Genomic DNA, 21,428 nt, shown 5'->3' with positions numbered 1-21,428 from the left:
AATCCATTAGAAGGATCAAAAATAAAATACCAAATGAGATTAAGAGAGAAAGACTTTATTAACAAGATAGGTTGAGGAAGTTTTATGGGGGAGATTAAAGGATGGATCTTGAGTGATGTAGTGGGTAAAAATATATTGCAAGCACAAAAACTTGAAGATAGGGTCACAGAAAAGGTTATCAGGGGCAGAAAATGGCTGAGGTTGGTTGTACAAAAAAATTATGTAGGTAAATAAGTTGTGATAGGGCTGAGAAGATATTATAAATACTATTAGATTTTTGGGCAATGGAGTTCAAAATTAAATTGCTGAGCAATAGGAGGACCCTGAAAATATTTGATTAGAGGAATTATAAGACCAGATGTTAAATATGCATTTAATTAAATTACAATTCAAAAAGTGTTTTTTTTATCTTAAACAGTGAAAATTGAAAACAGTGAAAATTGATATACTAGGTGCTAATGACACAAAAGTAAATGAAAAATAGAGGAGTACCTGCCCTCAAGAAGCTTCCATTCTCCTGGAAGAATACAACATTTATGTAGATTAGTGAAGATTATTTCAGGAGTAATAGAACTCCAACAGTTAGGGAGAATAGGAAATCTTTCCATAGGAAGTACCACTTGAGTTGAATATTGAAGAAAGTTAAGGATTCCAAAAAGTAGAAAGAAGAAGGTTAAAAATGAATGGGAATGATTGGTCTTTGTGTAATGACTCTATGACAGGGATGAGAAAATGGAAGTAGGAAGGTATTAGAAAGTCATTGAAATATTCAAGATGGGGAATGATGAAGCCCTATATAAGTATGATTATAGTGGAAATAAGGAAAAGATGAATATGAAATCTTTTGCTATGATAGAACTGAACATGACTTGGTAACTAATTGGATGTGAGAAATGAGATCAATGGAGAAAGAGTCAAGTATAGCTCAAGGTTCCAAACAATGCTTTTTGGATAAATGGTGGTGGTGTAGACAGAAGTAGCAGGGTTGTTTTTGTTTTTTGTTTTTTGTTTGTTTGTTTTTTTTACATACAAGGAATGGAACTTTCAGGTGGAGATAACTTGTAGGCAGTTAGAAATGTGGGTCTAACATTTAAGAGAGGTCAGAGCTGAAGACAAATATTTGAGTATTAAGTGAAGCAGTAAGAGTAAGCGAGATTGCAAAATGATAGGGAAAAAAAAAAAAGAGAAGGGCCAAGGGCAAACTCTCCAAAGAACTTACCTTAAAATGTGACATCGGGCAAGGAGTCAGCATTCAACTCAAGGTTACAGAAGTGAGACATTATTGAGTGAATTGTGATGTTACTGATAGGAAAACTAGGAAAAAAAGAAGATATAGGAAGAAAGAAAAGCAAGTTGAATGAATTAAAATAAAACAACATCATCAACAACAACAAAAACCTCACCCTCATTGTCTTCCATTAATGTAATTATAGTTAGCATGTCTTGGTTTTTCTCATTTTTTTCCCTACATCTTCTCCCTTGGTCATAGATCCTTGAAGAGCCATAGATCACCAGAAGTGCAAATCTTATGTTAGAAGATAAAGATGTAGAACCAGAAGAGAAAGGGAGAAGAGAGACTGAGGAATATTTAAGCAAAACAAACCTGGTAGATCACAGCTTATCAGAGGGAAAAATTAAAACTAAATCTTTCTGGTTCCCAGGCTACTGTATCAGTCTTCGTCTTTGTATGTGTAGCTATATATGTGCCTGTTCTTGTCCATGATAGAATGTCCTTGAGGTCAGGAGCTGGGATTGTTGTTGTTTTGTATCCCCTGTCCCTACCACAATGACTGGTATTGTAGATTCTTAATAAATGTAGTATATGGTCATTTGTTAGTAAATGTTTGTTGTAGTGATTTCTTTACTAGTTTCTTCTGTCATAGTTTTTAATAAATGCTTTTTGATTGATTGATAATAGCAGAAATAGCAACAGAAGCAGCTGCTGACATTTATATAATGACTTAACGTTTGGAAAGTGTTTTCCTTACCTACATAATCTTATTAAATCTTCAAAACAATTTTGTAAAATAGACACTATCATCTAATTTACAGAGAAGTAAACTAAAGTTTAGAAAAGTTAAGCAACTAGTATATCTCTTAGGCAAGATTTGAACCCAAGTCTTCATAAATCCAAATTCCATGATCTGGGACTTATTTAGTGTCTAGTAGATGTTGTGAGGCAATCCAGTGCTTGAAGGTTATTATTTAAAGCTGGAAGGAATTTTAAATAACATTAAATTCAAACCATTAATTTAACTGATGATAATCCTGAGGCTCATGAAGAAAGCTTTTGTCTTCCTTTTGCCCACTTCCTGCCATCCTTGAATGGCACTGATCTGCTTACTGAAAAATTCTACAGAAATCTCAGCTACTGTTTCCTTTATTTCTGTTTAGGAGCAGGAACAGAAGTCCCATTGCCCCTGGAAAATATGGCTATGGGAAAGCACCATACATATTGCCACTGCAGACGGACACTGGACAACCACCCCAAAGGCTTCGGAGACAGAGGCAGTCAGCTCAGCATCAAAGATACCATGGGGAAAGTAGTCCCCATTACAACCATCCAGCAAATCCTTCTGTACAGCGCAGGCATCTCTACCAAGGCAGCCATGGCTCTCAGCCCAGACTCCAACCCTTAGAATCCTCTATTTACCAGCCACCTTTATCCCGTGTCCAGGGTTTTCCTGCAACTCCAAGTCTATTCCACGGCATGGAAGTGAGTACCAGTCCTGGTGGAGGGTCTCACCGTCCATCTCTTCGTCCACCCCATAGCTTTTCTCAGCCTCACCGATCTACAGAGATCATGTGCATTGGAGCTTACCGACAATACAAGCTCTGTAATACCAATGTAAGTATGCTCTCTTCCTCTTCATTTTTGATTTTGTTTTTCAGCTCTTCTTGCTCTATCTGAGCCTTTCACTGATAACGACTGATCTTATTTAGCCCTGTTTATGATACTAAGTATTTCAAAGGTTGTTTATCCTTTGATCTACTTCTAGGAATGCTATCTTGAGATCTGAGATGTTAGAATTCCTAATTTGTTAGTTGTGGTACTGATGGTGGTTATAAATGTCATTCCAGATTTAATAACCATCTCAATCAAAAGTTCTCATTCATAAGCCACAAATTCCAAAATGTTTACAGTTTGCTAAAGGCAAATAAAATGTTACCTTGCCTAAAAAAATTAACATTTTATTTGCTCTGTTGTTTGCTGAGATTTTTCTAATCTTTATGTTAATTAGATTTTTCTGTTTTTTAAATCTAGTTATTGTCAATGTTTATGTGTTGTCTCACTTGGCAATATTCTGTACACATCTTTATGTAATTCTTTATATTCATACTTGTCATTTTCAGTGGTACAAGTAATATTCCAATAACTTCTATCCTATACTTTGTTTATCCATTGCTTAATCATGAACTTATAGAAAATCTCTAGTTCTTTTGCTCTATCAAATAAAGGTTTTTTTGTAGATGTTAATATTTCCAGCCCATCCCACTTTATCAATTTCCCTTGTATATAACTAACAGTGGGATTACTGGGTCAAAAAACTTAATTTAGCAAACATTTTCAAAGTGTCTATAAAATGTTAGGTGCTATACCAGAGAATGGAGATAGACAAAAACAAAATGTGCTAAAGAAGCTAAGAATGAGGGAGTAAGGAGTCTGGGCACAGTATTTTTTTTATGTCTTCTTGTATATTGCCAAATAATTTTCTAAATAGATTCCATCAATTTCTAGCTCTACCAAAAGACTGATAAAATACTTATTTTACTTATTTACCAATATTGATTTCTGTTTGAGCACTGGAATGACCCTGAGTGTGAGGCTTAATTCTGTTATGTGACATTAGACCCAATTCTCAAGGGGTAGAGAATGGCAAAAACATAATTAACACATGACTGTGCTGCATAAAGAATTTTACAGACATGAAGGATTGTTGCTGATCAAACCTTCAAATGAAGAAAGCTGCCTTTTTCCTTTAAAAATCAAAGAAACAGGGGCAGCTAGATGGCGCAGTGGATAGAGCACCAGCCCTGAATTCAAGAGGACCCAAGTTCAAATCTGGTCTCAGACACTTAACACTTCCTAGCTGTGTGACCCTGGACAAGTCACTTAACTCCAGCCTAAAAATAAAATAAAATAAAAATAAAAGAAACAAAAGTATTCTAACCCAAAATGTGATTGGTAAATGAGTACAAATCATGAAAAAGAAAAAAGAATCCAATAGATGTTATTGTTGGCATTTGTATGGTCCTTCAATCTACTTTCTTAAAGGAAATTTTGTTAAGGTGAGTTATTTCACTTTTGTTTTAATTTGTGATCTATTGTTTTAATTTATAGGCATGTATTTGTTATGAGTAATGGTTAGGTTCATAATGTGTCAAGTGTTTAGGGTGTGATCTGAAGAAAGCCTGAAAAAAGTTTTTGCTTTGTGTTCTGGTGGTTTGAGTATTGGACTTGGAGTAAGGAAGATCTGAATTTGTCTTGCTTCAGCCACTAATTATCTGTGTCTCTCAATAAAATGGAAAGATTCCTGTCTACCTCAAAAGAGTTTTTTGAAAAGCACTAATGTTGGGGCAGCTAGGTGGCACGGTGGATAGAGTACCAGGCCTGAAGTCAGGAGGACCTGAATTCAAATCTGATCTCAGATACTTAATACTTCCTAGATGTGTGACCCTGGGCAAGTCACTTAACCCCAATTGCCTCAGGGGAAAAAAGCATTGTTGACTGTTATTACTACTTTTATTGCAACATCTTTGTCAAGTTTTAAGCTTGTTCTTTCTTCACTTCACCTGTTCCAGAGTCTAGTTCATCTTCTGCATATGCTTTAGGCCATCATATCTCATGTCAGACCAATGAAATCCCAAAGATGTCTTTAGCATAGATGTCAATGGATGAGAGTACTTCTCTGATGTTGCTGGGTTTTCTGGATTTTTTTAGTAGTTATAGATGAGTTATATTCTAATGAGAGAGTCTTACAGTTTCAGTTAGAAAGGGTCTTAGAGATCTAGTCCAACACAAATTTTTGAAGCAGCAATCTCCTCTACAGCATCTGTACTCATTTAGAGCTTAGAGATTATACAAACTTTGTAACATGTTCAAAGCAGAGCTCATTATCTTCACCCCCCAAAAAAAACCTCCCCTTATTCATACTTGTCTCTTCTTAAAAAGCTGCACCACCATCTCCCCAGTTTCACATGCTCATTATCCTTTACTCCTCATTCTCATTTCACATTTCGAATCAGTTTCCAAATCTTGGTATTTCTATCTTCACAAAAATTTTCCAATCTCTTATTTACTCAAACAGTTTCCATTCAAGGCTTTACTGCTTCTCACTTAGCTTATTGTAATAGCCTTTTAATAGGGTTTACTGATTTAAACCTCTACTCAATTTGGCCATTGTACATTTTGCTTCCAAAGAATTCTTCTTAAGTACAGATCTGACCATGTTATTAACCTATTCAACTTACTTTACTGACTCTCCATTGTCAGCTTGTCAGCAGAGTTTATTAAGCACTTATTGGATATGGCGTACTGGACATTTATCAACAAACAAATAAACCTGACCAATAGTCCTTGCTCTTAATCCACAGGGAGAAAAACCATGCAAATAACTATACATAAGCAAGATATACGAAAGATAATTTTTTGGAAGTAATTTTAAGATTAAGAAGGATGGAAATGATTTCTTGTGGAAAGTTGGACTGTAGCTGACTCATTAAAGGAAGTCAGGAAAGCCAAGAGGGAGAACATTCCAGACATGGGCAACAGAAATGTGTGCAGTCAGGAGATGGAGTGTTGTATTCAAAGAACACCAAAGAAGCCATTGTCACAAGGAATATATGAGAATGAAGTGTAAAAAGAATGGAAAGGAAGGAAGGAGCTAAGTTATGAAGGACTTAAAAGTGAAACAGGATTTGATATATAATCCTGGGGATAATGGGGAACAACTGGATTTATGGAATATAGTCAGATAGATTGGAGCAGGGAGAGACTTGAGCAACAGTAGTCCAACCAGGAATCCAGATGTGAGATGATGAGATCTACACCAGGGTAATGTCAATGTCTGAAGCAAAATTGAAGAATAGAGGAAAGATGTTAGAAAAGTAGAAACAACAGAATTTGATAATTATGGGGAAGAGGATGAGAGGTCAATATGATACTTATGCTGTGAGCCTGGATGACAGAGAGGGTGACATAATAGGGAAATTAGGAAGAGGGAGAGCATTTAGGGAGAAGGATAATGAATTCAGTTTGGGGAATATTGAGTTTAAGATGACTAACAGATATTTATTTTGAGATGCCTAATAGAAAATTGGAGATTCAAGATATACAAATTGGAGAGATATTAGGACTGGGCTAGTATATCTGAAAGTTATTTGCATACAGAAAATACTCAAAACCATAGGAGCTAGTGAAATCATCAAATGAAATAGTATAAAAGAAAGAGAAGAGTTTCCAGGACAGATCCTTGGGATATCCCCACAGTTAACAAGTGTGACTTGGGTGAAGATCAGGCAAAAGCAGTGGTTAGCCAGGTAGAAATGAAACTATGAGAGAGAGAGAGAGAGAGAGAGAGAGAGAGAGAGAGAGAGAGAGAGAGAGAGAGGAAGAGAGAGAGAGAGAGAGAGAGAGAGAGAGGAAGAGAGAGAGAGAGAGAGAGAGAGAGAGAGAGAAAGAGAGAGAGAGAGAGTGAGAGAGAGAGAGAGATACAGAGAGAGAGAGATACAGAGTGAGAGAGAGAGAGAGAAAGAGAGAGAGAGAGAGAAAGAGAGAGAGAGTGAGAGAGAGAGAGATACAGAGAGAGAGAGAGAGATACAGAGTGAGAGAGAGAGAGAGAGAGAGAGAGAGAGAGAGAGAGAGAGAGAGAAGCGTATCAAAAACATAGAGAGAATAGAGCACCAAGAAGAGGATGGTTCATAGTTTCAAAGACTACAGAGAGACCAAAAAGGATCAGGGATAAAAAAAAAGCCTCCAGATTTGGCAATCAACAATCACTAGTAACTTTGGATAAAGCAGTTTTGGTTGAATGATAAGGTTGGAAGCCAGACTGCCAAGAGGTAAGAAAAGAGTGAGAAGAAATTAACATCTGCAGTTCTCTAATGGCAGCTCCCATTGGCATAGGGCCTGGGTCTGTGATTTTGTTGGCATAGAGTGCTTCCTGAATAGAAAACATCCTTCTTCAAATGCAGGTCAGCACTATCTCTGCAACCTAAAATTTAGAGTTGCTTGCTCTGGAGATTAGAGGCCCTTATTCTGGAACTTTGCACGTATGCCAAATTCAGTCCTGGTAAGAGTCTGGCCTCTAAAGAGAGGGGCCAGCCTCTTTTATTAGAAATTTCTGGCTTTTAGTCAATAGCTTCAGGGAAAATAGCTTGAAGTTTTGATTTATCTCATGCCTAGTGCTTCTTTGAAGCAGTGGAATACTTTAGGTGCTATATATATATATTTTTTTCTTTTACATAAAAGAAATGTTAAAAACAATAAAGACAAGTGAGTATTAAAAAACTTAAAAATAAAAATAAAAGCAGTAACATAACTACTGTTATCCTCTCATAAGAGAGAATAACAGTACACTTAACACATAAAAATATAAAACATTTATTAGGGAGACTGAGCTAGCATTTCACCTTTGACTTGGAACTCTTTCTCATAGGGTCCATATCTTCTAACAAGTTTAGCTAGAGATTGGGTTCCTAAATAGTCAACTTTTCCATGCAGAAATTCCTCCTGCTGCTGCTTAGTTCTAAATGAAGAGCCTAAACGTAACTGTCTTCTCTCAGCCACTACGTTACCTTTAAGGCTTGAAACATCCTTCTCAGTATCACTGCTTATTCACTTATGTTCAGGAAGGAAATATTAATCAAAAGAAGAAACAAAACCTTTGAACTACAATCTCAAGCTCACTTGGGTCAATACATACATTGGCTGCCATGTGCAGGAAGCTTGTTTTTTTTTTTTTTTTTCTGCCAAGATAAATATTGACACCTTCCTTGAGAAGGTACCACTTTCTTCCTCACCTTTGCAAGGAAAGTACACAAGAGCCCTGACTTTGATAGAAAAGAGAAAGAGAACATATACATATTTATACTTATCAGTTCTTTCTCTGGATGAAGATAGCATCTTTGTATGTTCTTTGTGGTTAATTTGAGTATTATTATTGTCAAAATAACTTATTTGCTCAAAGTTGTATTTAAAACAATATTGCCGATATGATATACAATCTTCTCTTGGTTCTGCTCATTTCATTCTTTATTATTTTGTCCGAGTCTATCCATGTTTTTCTAAGATCATTGAACTCATTATTTCTTATCACATAGGAGTATTCCAAAACAATCATATATCACAGCTTGTTGAAACCCAATAGAGACTGATGTCAAGATTTGGAATAGAGAGAAAAATCATGAACCCCAAACTTGACTCATTGTTAAGAAAAGCATGTCCTAGGCTATCAGAAACTGTTTTAAGTAAGAAATTTTGATTTGATGAACCATAGAAATGAGAGGCTGCTGAGTGATGTCAGTAAAGGCAGCATCTGGAAATGATAGTTGGAAAAACGATGTCAAGACAGCAAACAATTATTAAAGTATTTTATTATATACTGGGAATAAGTGGCATTCCAAACCCTCCACCATGACTCCAGCAGGAGTCAGAGGTCAAAATAAAAATATAGCCAGTACTGGAAAGGATGCTCAGGGATGCAGGTTGTCAGAAAGGAACCAGGTCTAAATGAGTGCCAGAAAATAGAAGGCACAGCGAAGAAATGGAATAATATGAGAAGAAATTTGTTCATCATTAATAAACAGGTATTGCAGAGGGTATAGTAGAAGAAAAGTACAGATTAGAAATAGCATTTAGGGTTAAAGTGATGGGAAGGATGAATCAAACAGCTAGAAATGTTTGTGGTTTTTTCTCTCTCAGCAGTCAGAGAAGTCAATACGAAGTAGCTGGGAGTATTAAATCATTGGAGAATGATTCCAAGGAAAGTAATGGTATGGTATACTGATGAAGGAAGGTGATAAGTAGGTTAAAGTTTGACCCTCTAGATTTCGGTGTAGTGGAGAACTTCCTGAGCTATCCTATGGCTCTTTTTTTTGTCTTCAATGCCATCTTCCAATCACTTCCCCTTCCCTTTAACAAATATACATGCAGCAAAGCAAAATCAAAAACACATCTTCCATTTCTGAAAATTAGTTTTATATATTATCCCTCATCTTTCTGACAAGTGGTGAGAAGAACACTTCATTGTCATTGTGGTATGATTGGACTCTGAATTGATCAATGTTTTAATGGCTTTCAATGTTTTTCTATATTTTGGTATTGTCATACAAATCATTCTCCTTTTTGTTACTCCCAAGTTAGGAAGTACCCATTCATTTTAGTTTTTTTTTTACTATTCCTTTATTTGATGTGCATAGCAAAAAGGTAACTACACAAAATTCATTCAGAAAATCAAAGGTGGAATAGAATTTCATACTATCAAGACTATGCAAGCCACTCTCATCCTTTGGCGCTGTCTGAATCTACCATCTACCAAAAATCCCAGCAATCTAATTACATGATAATTTGGCTGGCTCTTCAGAAATACTGTGTCTGATTTGATAGGTTCCAGCATATCTGGACTTAACATTAATTTTTTGTACATGCTTATAATTACTAACAACTGCACCAAGGTTACTGGAATCCAGTTGTTTATGATAATCTCTCACTGTTCACTTTACTCCCACATTGGGCAGGAGATGTATCTAGTCAAAAATCCATCAGATTCTGATTTCCTGTGTTTAAAACATCCATATACACACAAACACAGAAAAAAGAGAGAGGGGGGAGGGAGAGAAAGAGAAAGAGAGGAAAAAGAGAGGCAGAGACCGAGGGAGAAAGGCAGAGAGAGGAAGAAAGGGAGGGAAGAAAAGACAGACAGAGACAGAGACGAAGAGAAAGAAAGGGAGAGAGAGAAGAAGGGAGTAGGAAAAACCTGGAAAAGCATCTGTTTCTACTGCTTATTTTACAGATGAGACGCAGACAGATTGCCCATGTTCACGCACCTGGTCAATGACAGAATCAATATTAGAGCATTGGTCTTCTGCATTAATGTTTCTATGACAAATTCTAGAGGTTCCTGCTTTTTATGCAAAGCAGTGCAGAAGAAAAAAGGGGGCTGAGGTACTACTCGTTCTAATATATTTGATGGAGCTATACTAGAAAAGTTCTCCTGGAAAGACCTTGTCTAGCTTTCATTTTTCTTATAGAACAACAGCTCTTAAACAGGATAGAATGCTACACCCTGAGTAGCCAAATTTAAATTATTTAGATGCTGGTTTGCTTAGCAGATTTATTTATACTCTAAATCAGTGGCCACAAAGTTTTTTTTTTTTTTGTTTTGTTTTTGTTTTTTGTTTTTTGTTTTGTTTTTTGTTTTTTTTTTTGTTTGTTTTTTGTTTTGTTTTGCTTTGTTTTTTGTTTGTTTGTTTTGTACCCTGTTTGGTCCATTCATTAGTTTGCTGTTATTTTATCTCCACTCCAGAAACTGAAGAAAGTGTGGTATAGTTAAAAGTACCATGGTTCTAGAGATGAGAGATTGTTTGTGATTGTATCCTCCTTCTGGCCTTTAGTTCCCTAAGCATAATCTAGAATAAATCATTTTGTCTCTCTGGACCTTAGTTTTGTTTTCTCTGAAATAGGAGGAGGTGGCAGGTTAGGATGGTTAACTTTTAAGATTTGTACCAGCTCTGACCTAATGATTACCTTAATTTCTATTGAAAGAATTCATATGACAGAAGGTTGAAGCTCATTCTCTTCTTTTTCACACTAAGTCCCATTTACACTGTATGTTATTGACTTGCCTTTTTCTCTATTAAAATATGAATTTCCTGAGAGCTGGAACTCTTTTTTTCTTTGAGGCTGATTTCCACATCTTACCCAGGGCAGAAGTACAGCAGTCCCTCAAATGCAGCTAGGTACAATGGATAAAGCACTTTTCCTGGAAACAGGAAGACCAGAATTCAAACCTGGCTTCAGATAACTTAGTAGCTGAGTGATCCTGGGTAACTGTTGTTTGCTTCAGTTTCCTCAACTGTAAAATGAATATAATAATAACACTTACCTCACAGAGATGATATGAGGATCAAATGAGATAGTATATGTAAAGCACTTAGCAAAAGTGCTTTTTTTCCCCAATGTTTCACATTGAAATCATTTAATAAATACTTTCTCCTTTCTTCCTTCAGCTACTTTTCTTTCCCTTTCATGGATTGATACCCCTCCTGACTAACTTGGAAGTTTTGAGATGCTCTGATTCTAATCTGGGTCACTTTTTGCCTCCTTAGAGAGCCTGTGTCAGTGAGGACACAGCTTTAGACCTGCTGCCTTTCTAAAGTCCCAAGCACAAGTGGCTCACCAGCCTCAGCCACTCTAGTAGCTAGGGATTAAAGGAATGCCACCATGCTCAGCTTGATTTTGCTTTTCTTTGTATGCCTAGTACTAGCACAATGCCTGGCACATACTAAGGGCTTAATAAATGCTTATTGATGTTGACAAAAACCAAAATATTTATTTTTAGGGGATCTGTGGGTTTCTGTTATCTATTTTCTTCCTGGATATTTGGGAGATGACCATAATGAGAAATTCCACTTTAAAAATGATTTTATGAATTGTGAAGAAAAGATATCATAATTGATTTTTGCTTTGGGAAAGAAAGAGAATCACCAAATACCCCTAAAGCCTCAGTGACAACATAATGATTTGACTGGCTTAAAGAACTCATCTTTTCTGCTGAGAGAGCTTGGTTCTAGAGGTTGATTTAGGAGCCAGTTATTAGTGTGGAAAGGGGTGTATGCCTCCTTTCTATAGTGAGTAACCCCAGGCATGCTGCCAATGACCAGTCAAAGTCAGGACTTGTGACCTAAGCAAATAGAAATGTGAATTCATACCACAAGAATCCTGAAATTGAGTTGGTTGAAGGTTTTACTTGTCATCTTAGGTACCCACCAAAAGGAATTGGAACAAGCTGAAAAAGATGTGGGAAAGGTCAATTTTTACCCCCCCCCATCTGTGTATATTGTTTTTGATGACATCAGTCATACACGGAGTATTGCTGGGAAGTTGTGTTTAGATAGGACTTATTTCTCCAAAATCGCCTTATCTCTGGTGTATTGGGTCTACTTACATTCTCCTGACTTATTCATGGGTAAGTCTTGAATTTTGGTTTCTGCCTGTTGTTTGTTTTGATCTTCTTGTTGAGGTTATTGGTGTTAAATGACTTGCCCATAGTCAGACAGCAAATTAGTGTTAAGTGTCTGAGGCTGTATTTGAACTCTGTCTTCCTGACTTCAGAGCAGGTGCTCTATCCACTGTGCCCCTTCTGATCCACTTCTTGAACTTTGCTTCCATATGTTCTTCGAGTCCATCTTGTCTCTCTGCTTTATTCTTATGTGTCACCTCCTTGTAATGGTATCTATCTTTTAACCATTCTTGCCCATAAGCCATCTATGAGAATAATCCTAGAATCAACTTTTCTTAACAAGCATCCTAGATACTACTGTGCTTTGAGGAATCATGGCCTTCAATTTATTTATTTTTCACAGTTTTTGATTCCTTTATGATTTATTGAAGCATAGTTTTCTAGTTAAAGGCCAAAACAAAAACCTCAACCTCTGTTACTCCCTCCTTCCTTGCTCTTTTGCTAAATCTCTGGCTGAACACTTTGATGGAAATCCTAGGAAGTTTCAAATAAATAAATTAAATTTGTGCTAGTTCTTTTTCTAAATGGGTCCATAGTCTCACTCCTTAGAATGCCCCCAATATTGAGCTTTTTTTCTGAAGTTTCCTTAAAACTACTGAAAGTCATCATCAGCATTTTGAAGGGGCTTGATCCAGAACCATATAGCAGGGATAGATCTGCAAGTTCTGGCTTAGGGGAAATGCCCTGTCCCACTACAGTGCCACTTTACTTTTTCTAGTAGCCAACTCATCTTGGAATGAAATCACAGAGTGGTTTTATTTCCACAAGGGCATGAAACTGGTCATGAAATTTTAAACTAATCACATACACATTTGACTAGGGGTTCCTCATAATTTTGTGTCATAGACCCCTTTGACAGTTTGGACTTTGGACTACTCAGAATAATTTTTTTTAAAATCACAATTGAAGGAAAAGATAAATTTCAATTAGGTTTGTGAAAATGAGGTTATGAACCTCCTGAATTCTATATATAGATTTCTGTGAACCTTATGTTAATAATCTTGCATTCAGCAGTTTTATAACCCAGTGGTTATAAAGTTATTCAAAAATTAACCAAGAGTTGATGAAATGAACCAAAAAACATGACATAGCCTCTAACTGGCTCAGAGTTTCTCTGCCTGGAGATATTTCTCTTCTTCACAGGTGTAACCTACTGTAACCCAGCAGGTGAATAGGTTACATTCCTGGCTCACTGCCATAGAAAATGTTGCAATAACCAAGAGTTCTGTACTGAAGATAATGTACTTGATTTGGGGAACTTGTACACTTTACTTCCTTGACTACATTTTCCAAAAGGCTTTGGGGAAAGTGTGTAGGTGAATTCTGAAGTAATTCCCTCAGGGATCTATATGAAATATAGTGACATCTGTAGGTGAAAGATTTTAATAGAAAATTGTTGATCATGGAGAATATTTCTCAATGCATTGCCTGTCTCTCTGTCTAGTGAAGAATTATCCCTTTCCTTTATTAGAGAAGTCAGTAGGAATAAGCCAAGTCCTGTCTAATTCATTGTTGAGGAGAAGAGAGCTCATGTGTATCTTGCTCTTAAAGGATTCTGGGAGTTATAGTTAGGTGCAGGGTTTCAATGACATGCAGATTTGATAAGGGTAGATAATCAGAATATTTTGTAATCACTTGTTGTAGTACTCTAAATTATGTCTTGCACATAGTCGATGCTAAATGGTTATCAAGTTGACTTAATTGCCTTAAGTCCAGTCTGCAAATAGCTTGCCTTCTTTTCCTTCTTCCTTGCTATTTTATTTGCCAGGTGTATATTTTTACTTCCATCCCTTGGGTAATATCCACTTACAACCTGTATACTATTATAATCCTGAGTAAGGAACACAGGAGGAACTCCTTCCTCAAGAGAGCTCCTATCAGCATCCAATTTTGCTATTGGACCTCTTTTGTTATCCAGTTTCTTTTGTGTTTGCATGCTGATCTTCGATCTATCTATCTATATTTCTTATGTAGTCTCTCAGTATGTTAATGTCTTATTCTATCTGAGATACCAGGGATTTTAATTTGTTTTTACACTGGGTAAGTAATTTAACTTCTCTGGATTTTTTTTTCTCATGGGTTCTTCTTCTTCTTATAGCTTTTTATTTACCAGATATATGCATGTGTAATTTTACAGTATTGGCAATTGCCAAACCTTTTGTTCCAATTTTTCCCCTCCTTCTCCCCACCCCCTCCCCCAGATGGCAGCTTGACTAATACATATTAAATATGTTAAAGTATAAATTAAATACAATATACATATACATTTTTCTATCTCATGGGTTCTTATCATGGGAGGTCCATAAAGTTAACAAAATTTATTTCAGTAACATTGGCTTCTTTTGCATTTGTGTGTATTTTGTCCTATGCATTTAAAAACATTATTCTAAGAAAGAAAATAGGCTTCACCAGATTTCTAAACAAGTGTATGACTCCCCCAAATAGCTTAAGAATCCTATGACTAATTGACATTTTAGGTTCCTTCCAACTATCAAACCCACTCCAAAGGACTTTGTACCTTCACTTCCTTCTCCATTTCATGTTTCATACCAATGTCAGTATAAATATAAGTAAATGTGATCACTCCAATCTTTGCACAAAATCTTTCATGTCTCACTGTTCTCTCCCTCCACTAACCTGGTAAAGTTCAACTTTCTTCAATTTTATTTCATATTTTCCCATTCACACATCCTATGTTCTAGCCAACTTGTGTATTTCTGAATTTATCATGTGCTTTTCTGACCCTAAGCCTTGCTCATGCTATTCTTTTTCCTGAAATAAATAATTATCAATACCCCTCTCCTCCTCTTCACTTGTCAGATTCCTGCAGTCTTTTAAAGTCCTGCTCTATGGATACCAAGTCTGCCTCCCTTGTTCCCTTCTAGACCTCTCCCTTTTAAACTACCCAACTTGTTCTACTTTTGAAGTTCTAAAGTACAAGCTTAGAAACTTCTTCCTATCCAAAAAGTTCAGCTTAGTCCAAGTCTCAGATTCTGGCCCTAGTTTACTTAACCTGAACATCATGACCCTTGTTTCTGCTCTGATTTATATGGCATTCAAAACTATTTCTATCTTGGCTGACACCCACAATTGTCATCCTTTCCCTTCCAAAACATCGATCAATTCTATTAAACTACTTTGATTCCTCCCAGCTTGCCTCCATGACACAATTCATGTTTTGATGCTTTTTGCCTTGCGTACCATGCTTTAGTTCATATCTTATTCTGATTAGTGACTATCTCTGCTTTATGTCAAGTTCTAGGGTTAAGTGAAACTAGAATATCCATGAATCCATTGCCCTTCTTGGAGCAAGTACCTGATCATCTCCCCTATTTACACTTTGGGTCTTCCATCTTACTGATGGGCTATTTCTGTGCTACTCTCTAACTTCATAGACCTCAGATCGAGTCATTTAGATGTACATTCCCATATTGGGGAAATATTTTTGTGCCTACAGATGGGAGGGTAGAATGATCAAAGAGATGAAACTAGCCTAAAGACTTAAGAACTATACTCTCACTTTATAGAAGAGGAAACACTGAGATCCAGATAGGAAGAAAGAAGTTGTCCTTTTGTTGCACAAATATGTAGTAAACAAATTTTAATACCACCATGCTCTGACTTTAAATCCAATTGTCTTTGCCCATATCAATTGATTGACCATTCCTTCCCTTAGGTTATGTGAACCTCGCAACTTTTTCATTAATTACCATAGGCAGTTCCATTTCCATTATGTTCACACTTTAGTGCCCACTTTTTGTATATCTGATCATCTTATAAAGACAGAGACCATGTAGTATAATGCTACTGGAACTGCATGCAGTAGACCTGCAATTCTAACTGCTTGAAAGAATATCTTTTTGGAGAGAGAGAGAGAGAGAAGAGAGAGAGAGAGAGAGAGAGAGAGAGAGAGAGAGAGAGAGAGAGAGAGAGAGAGAGAGAGAGAGAGAGAGAGAGAGAGAAGAAAGAATTCTGTTCGGGTTTATTCTGATAGTTAAGAAAGCTAGAGACAATATAAAATTTATACTTTTATAAGTACCTTCAATGTGACGTAAGTAAAACAATGCCTACTTTAAGGAGTTTATAGTCTAGTGGAGTAAGGTGGAGGGAACAACACACTCACACATGCATATACATATATATCTATATCTATACTTATGTATACATTACTATATATAAAACTATATTTGTCTGCATAAGTATATAGTTGTAATTAATGATGATAGATATAGTTATATATGTATAGATATAGCTATTTATAATAGTTACATCAACATATCTAAAATATGTACATATATAGAGCCATAAATGGCTTTGCATATAGCTTTATCTAACATATCTAAGTATGTGTACAAAGTATTCTGAATTAAAGGCAATAGGAGCTGATAGAAAGGAGGGGAATGGGAAACTTTCCAAAGCAAGTGGCATTTGAATTGTTTCAAAGAAACCCCAGGGATTCTAAGATATGGAGATGAGGAGGAAGATCAATCCAGGCATGGGGGAAAGTGGAACAAAGATGTGGAGCTCAGAAATATAGTCTTGCAGATGCAGAAAAAAAGTAGACTAGAGTAGAGGGGCTGAAATGTACAATGAAATTGGAAGAGTAGCTTGTTCATGTTTTTAGATGCCAAACAGGAGGAGATTATAGCTCATCTTTGAAGTAATATAAAGTCATAAGAATTTATTGAATAGAGGAAGAGACCCAAGAAAGAGCCAAGAGGCAGATCCATGGTTGGATAGTCATGATATACTTCACTAATTATCAAAAGAGTGAGAAGTAGTGGTCAAATAGGTAGAAAGAGAAAACACAGAGGAGAGAACATCTAGAAATAAAGGGTGGTCCACAGCATCCGATGCTGTAGAGCTCAAGAAAAATGAGAAATGAAAAACCAAATTGACAATCAAATTTGGTAATTATGAAATGCCTGATAACTTTGAGGAGGGCAATTTCCATTGCTCAATGAAAGCCAGATTAATAAATGACAGGAAAAGAAGTAGAGGCAACACATTTAGGCAGTCATTACAAGGTGCTGTAATGCAATGATATCCTCAGGGATTATAGATTTGCAAAGGACAGTCTTCTTGACTCAGACTGCTATTCTTTAAAAAATTCTTTTGTCTGCTTTTCATGCTTTTAGTCTTTCCTTCCTTATTGTTATCAATGTTTTTATTTTCATATCTTCTCTTTCTAAGTTGTTCTTTGTTATCCACTTTAGGACTTAGAAAAGATAATTTAGTTTGTTAGATTTTAGTAAGGATAAATAGTGTATGAATCAGGATCCTCAAACTTCATGAGTAAAATATATGAACTTTAGTTTAGACACTTTTTGGCATCTATGTTGGTTACTAAGCATGGTTGACTTAATTCCTTTATCTCAGTTGTGTTCTGAGGAGATGACGTTGCTGGATTGCAAAATTCCATTTCGGTGAGATTTGGCCTTTTTTTCATAGGACTATTAGACTGGTATATCAGAGTAATTCCAGGCATATGCTAATACCTAGATAACGGGAAAATGTTTTTAAAAAATTGACAAAATATTTCATACTGTACTTGTAGACAAGATGGATCAATGTGGGCAAGATAACAAACTAGTTAAGCAGATTTGGAACAAGGTGAATGACTAGATAAGAGTAGTCATTAATTCATCTATGGTAACTTGGATACTGGATCAGCATGTCATCAGCCCTAGTAAAGATCCCTAGTGTATTTCATTAGAGACCTCTTTCCAAGTTGCCATGCTGATCCAGTTTGTAACTAACACAGACCTGAGAGGAATAGATAACATGTTGGATGATAGTCAGGATTTAGAGGTATCTTGACAGGTTATAATGCTTAGATGAAGTTGATAAAGTAGGATAAATTCAAAATCCTATAGTTCCATTTTAAAAATTTATTGCACAAACAAAAATAGGGTGTATGAGTGTCCTGGTAATAGCAGAAAAATTTTTGGGGGGTGGTTTGTGGATTGTAATGCATCTCACTAAGAGGCAGCAGTAATTCATAACCAAAAAAGTTAATGTGATATTAGATTGTGCTAATAAAGGGATAAGGTCCAAAATGTGGAAAGGGGTTAAATCTGTTATGATGTACCCTGGCCAGAAGATATTTTTAATATTGTTCAACTCTGGGCATCATATTTCATTAAGGATATGAATATGGTGCACATGCAAAGAAGAACGACCAAAATGGTTGAGCAACTAGAAATTTGTAATCAAAGATCTTTTGAAAGATGTGGGGTTGTTTAATTTCAAAAAGAAAAGACAAAAGAAAGAGCTTTTTTGTGTATTTAAAATGTTGTTGCATGGAAGACTTCTTGGCAGCAGAGGGCTAAACTAGAAGCAATAGATGGAAGTTACAGGGAGACTGTTCTGCTTGATCTAAGACAAGCTTTACTAACAATGAATAATTCCTAATAATAAATAATAATTCCTCATAGTTAGAATAGAATGAGGTTCTTTAGTAGACAGGGTGTTTCTTATATCTTCTGATCTCTAAATGAATATTAGATCAGAGGTGTCTCTCCCAGGGGTCCACAAGGAGCCTCTAAAAATAGGGAAATCAGAAGTAGATTAACATGTAATTGAGAAATGTATAACAAAATAAGTAAAAATACAATGCAATAATAAGTAAATAAGTAAAAATACAATGGGTCATGTTAGTTTGTGGATTTCTATATCACCCTGTGGCACACTATGTAGTCTATTTCTACTTGAATTTGATGCCACTGAATTAGAGAATATTGTTAGGGATATTGTAAAAGTGACTCTTTTTGAAGAATTGAAATTCTGTGCTTCTCTGACCATACTGAATTTAAAAAGTGAATTCAGGTTTATATATATTGAGCAAAATATTATTCAGAGTTGAAGCAATGTTTAGTTGTTTAAAAATAATCCGCTTTTATTTTCTTAAAAATTATAGCCCATACTTCAAGTGACAAATAGTCAAAGGATGTGAACAGGCAGTTTTCAGAAGAAATCAAAGCAATAAATAGATACATGAAAAAATTCTCTAAATTAATAATTAAAGACATTCAAATTAAAACCATGCTGAGGTGTCATTTCCTGCCTGCTGGTTTGTTTGTTACCAACTGGTTGTTGTTAACAACAAACTAGTTAACATGTTAGAAAAGGGAAAGACAAATGATAGAGTGGATGTAGAAAAATAGATAACTTAATGCACTATTGGTGGAGCTCTGGACTGGTCTAATTATTTTGAAGAACAATTTGAAACTATATCCAAAAAGCTATAAAACTATGCATACTATTTGACCAAGCAATACTGCTAGTAGTTCTGTATCTCAAAAAGATCAAAGAAAAATAAAAATGACCCATTTGTACAAAAACTATAGCAGCTCTTTTTATGGTCTCAAAGAATTAGAAATTGAAGGAATGCCTATTAATTGGGGAATGGCTTAACTAAGTGTGACATATAATTATGAAGAAATACTATTATGCTATAAGCACAAAGAGATGCTTTCAGAAATACCTGGGAAAATGTATATGAGCTGATGCAAAGTGAAGTGAGTAGAACCAGGAGAACATTGTACTCAGTAACATTAATATTGATAATCAATTGTTAAAGACTTAGTTAATCTGATCAAAGTGATAAAACATAACATTTCCAATGGATTCATGTTGAAAAGTGTTATCCACTTCCAAAGAGAGAACTCTGAGTGCAATGATGAGTTGAGTGCAGATTAAAGCATATTTTAAAACTCAGTTTCTTTTTTCTTTTTAGCAACATGGTTAATATGAAAAAAATGTATTTTTCAAGAATACTTCAAATTTCAACTATATAATTGGTATTGTATTTCTTGCTTTTTCAATAGGCAGAAGAGGGGTGGAGGGAAGAAAGGAATTGAAAACTAAAACTAAAACTAAAAAATATGTTCTATAATGATATAATTTTATATCAGTTAAAACCATTTTTAACAGCATACTTAAGAAAAACATTCACTGCTCTTTGGGAACAAGGGGTAGATTATAATAAATGTAAGAAATACATCATAATTTTATACTTTTTCCATAAAATTATAGCTCACCTGCCTTAATTCATATATATTTCCTTTTCCTCCCAAGGTAAATGAGGAGATTGGGTTAGATGACCTCTAAAGCTTCTTCCAGATCTAAATTCATAATCCTATAATCTTAATATGTCATACGCAGCACATGTGAGCAATTAGGAGCTGCCATTATCCTCATGATTTGATGAATGATTAATATCATAATAATATCAATAATAATATGTTAAGCATGATTCTGAAAATCTCTTTAGTTAATCATTTGGCACATTCCAAAATAATTCTGTATCTATCTGATGTATTTGTATATATGCACATCTACACCCATTTATACAATATGTGTGTGTCTGTGTGTATATATATATATATATATATATATATATATGTATATATATATATGTGTGTGTGTATATATACGTATGTATATACATATATACATACGTATATATACACACATATATATGCATATAATTCATAAATATTGGGTGAAATTATTTGGGTAGGTCACTCGAAAGCATTATAAATAGACTAATTTAGATAAAATTGTTATTTCCAAAACTAACTTTCCATGACCTAGCCTAATCTTACTTTGTTCTTGTTCCAGCTAATCCCTTTGATTTTGTCAGGTCAGACCCTCCTTTCTTACCTGCTTTATTTCTCAAATACCATGTGCCTTCCTTGTTCTTTCTACTCCTTCTGCCTATATTATTGGGCCATATTAAACTCACACCTTCATGGAATTTTCTCATGTGAATCCAGCTGTGTTGGTTTCTGTTCTCTGTTTGTACTCAGAATATGACACACAGTTAGCATTTTATAACATACTGTGTCATCACCCTAATTGGACAGTAAATTTTATCTTATTTTATATATAAATTTTATATTATCAGCAACTTTTTTTTCTTGCTTGCCACCTTATCCTTTGCCCCTAACACAACCAAACAAGTCAATACCTAATAAAATTTTTTGATTGGCTAATGCAAATTAGATTAAATGGAAGTTATGATTGAAATTGATGATTTTTGAGTAGATTTTTTTAGTGCTTTAAAATGTCATTTCCTATTAAAATATAAATGTCAGAGGAATGATTGAGTGAGTGTTTAAAAAGTCATTGCTGAGTCACAATATTATTCATTACTAATGAAAAATAGTACAAAAGAGCCTT

The 21,428-nt window shown here is 35.3% G+C and overlaps 1 protein-coding gene across 1 annotated transcript in view; it reads left to right on the top strand.

Moving 5' to 3' along the window:
- Positions 1 to 21,428, top strand: part of THSD4 (thrombospondin type 1 domain containing 4) — a 934,909-nt gene that overhangs the window by 233,166 nt on the left and 680,315 nt on the right. Inside the window, exon 5 of the mRNA XM_074294657.1 lies at positions 2,395 to 2,848. Within this exon, the coding sequence (XP_074150758.1) occupies positions 2,395 to 2,848 (454 nt within the window). The remainder of the gene's footprint in view (positions 1 to 2,394; positions 2,849 to 21,428) is intronic.

This window comes from Sminthopsis crassicaudata, chromosome 2 (assembly GCF_048593235.1).
Source record: "Sminthopsis crassicaudata isolate SCR6 chromosome 2, ASM4859323v1, whole genome shotgun sequence".
Classification (NCBI taxonomy): domain Eukaryota; kingdom Metazoa; phylum Chordata; class Mammalia; order Dasyuromorphia; family Dasyuridae; genus Sminthopsis; species Sminthopsis crassicaudata.
This window is presented reverse-complemented; position numbering and strand designations above follow the sequence as displayed.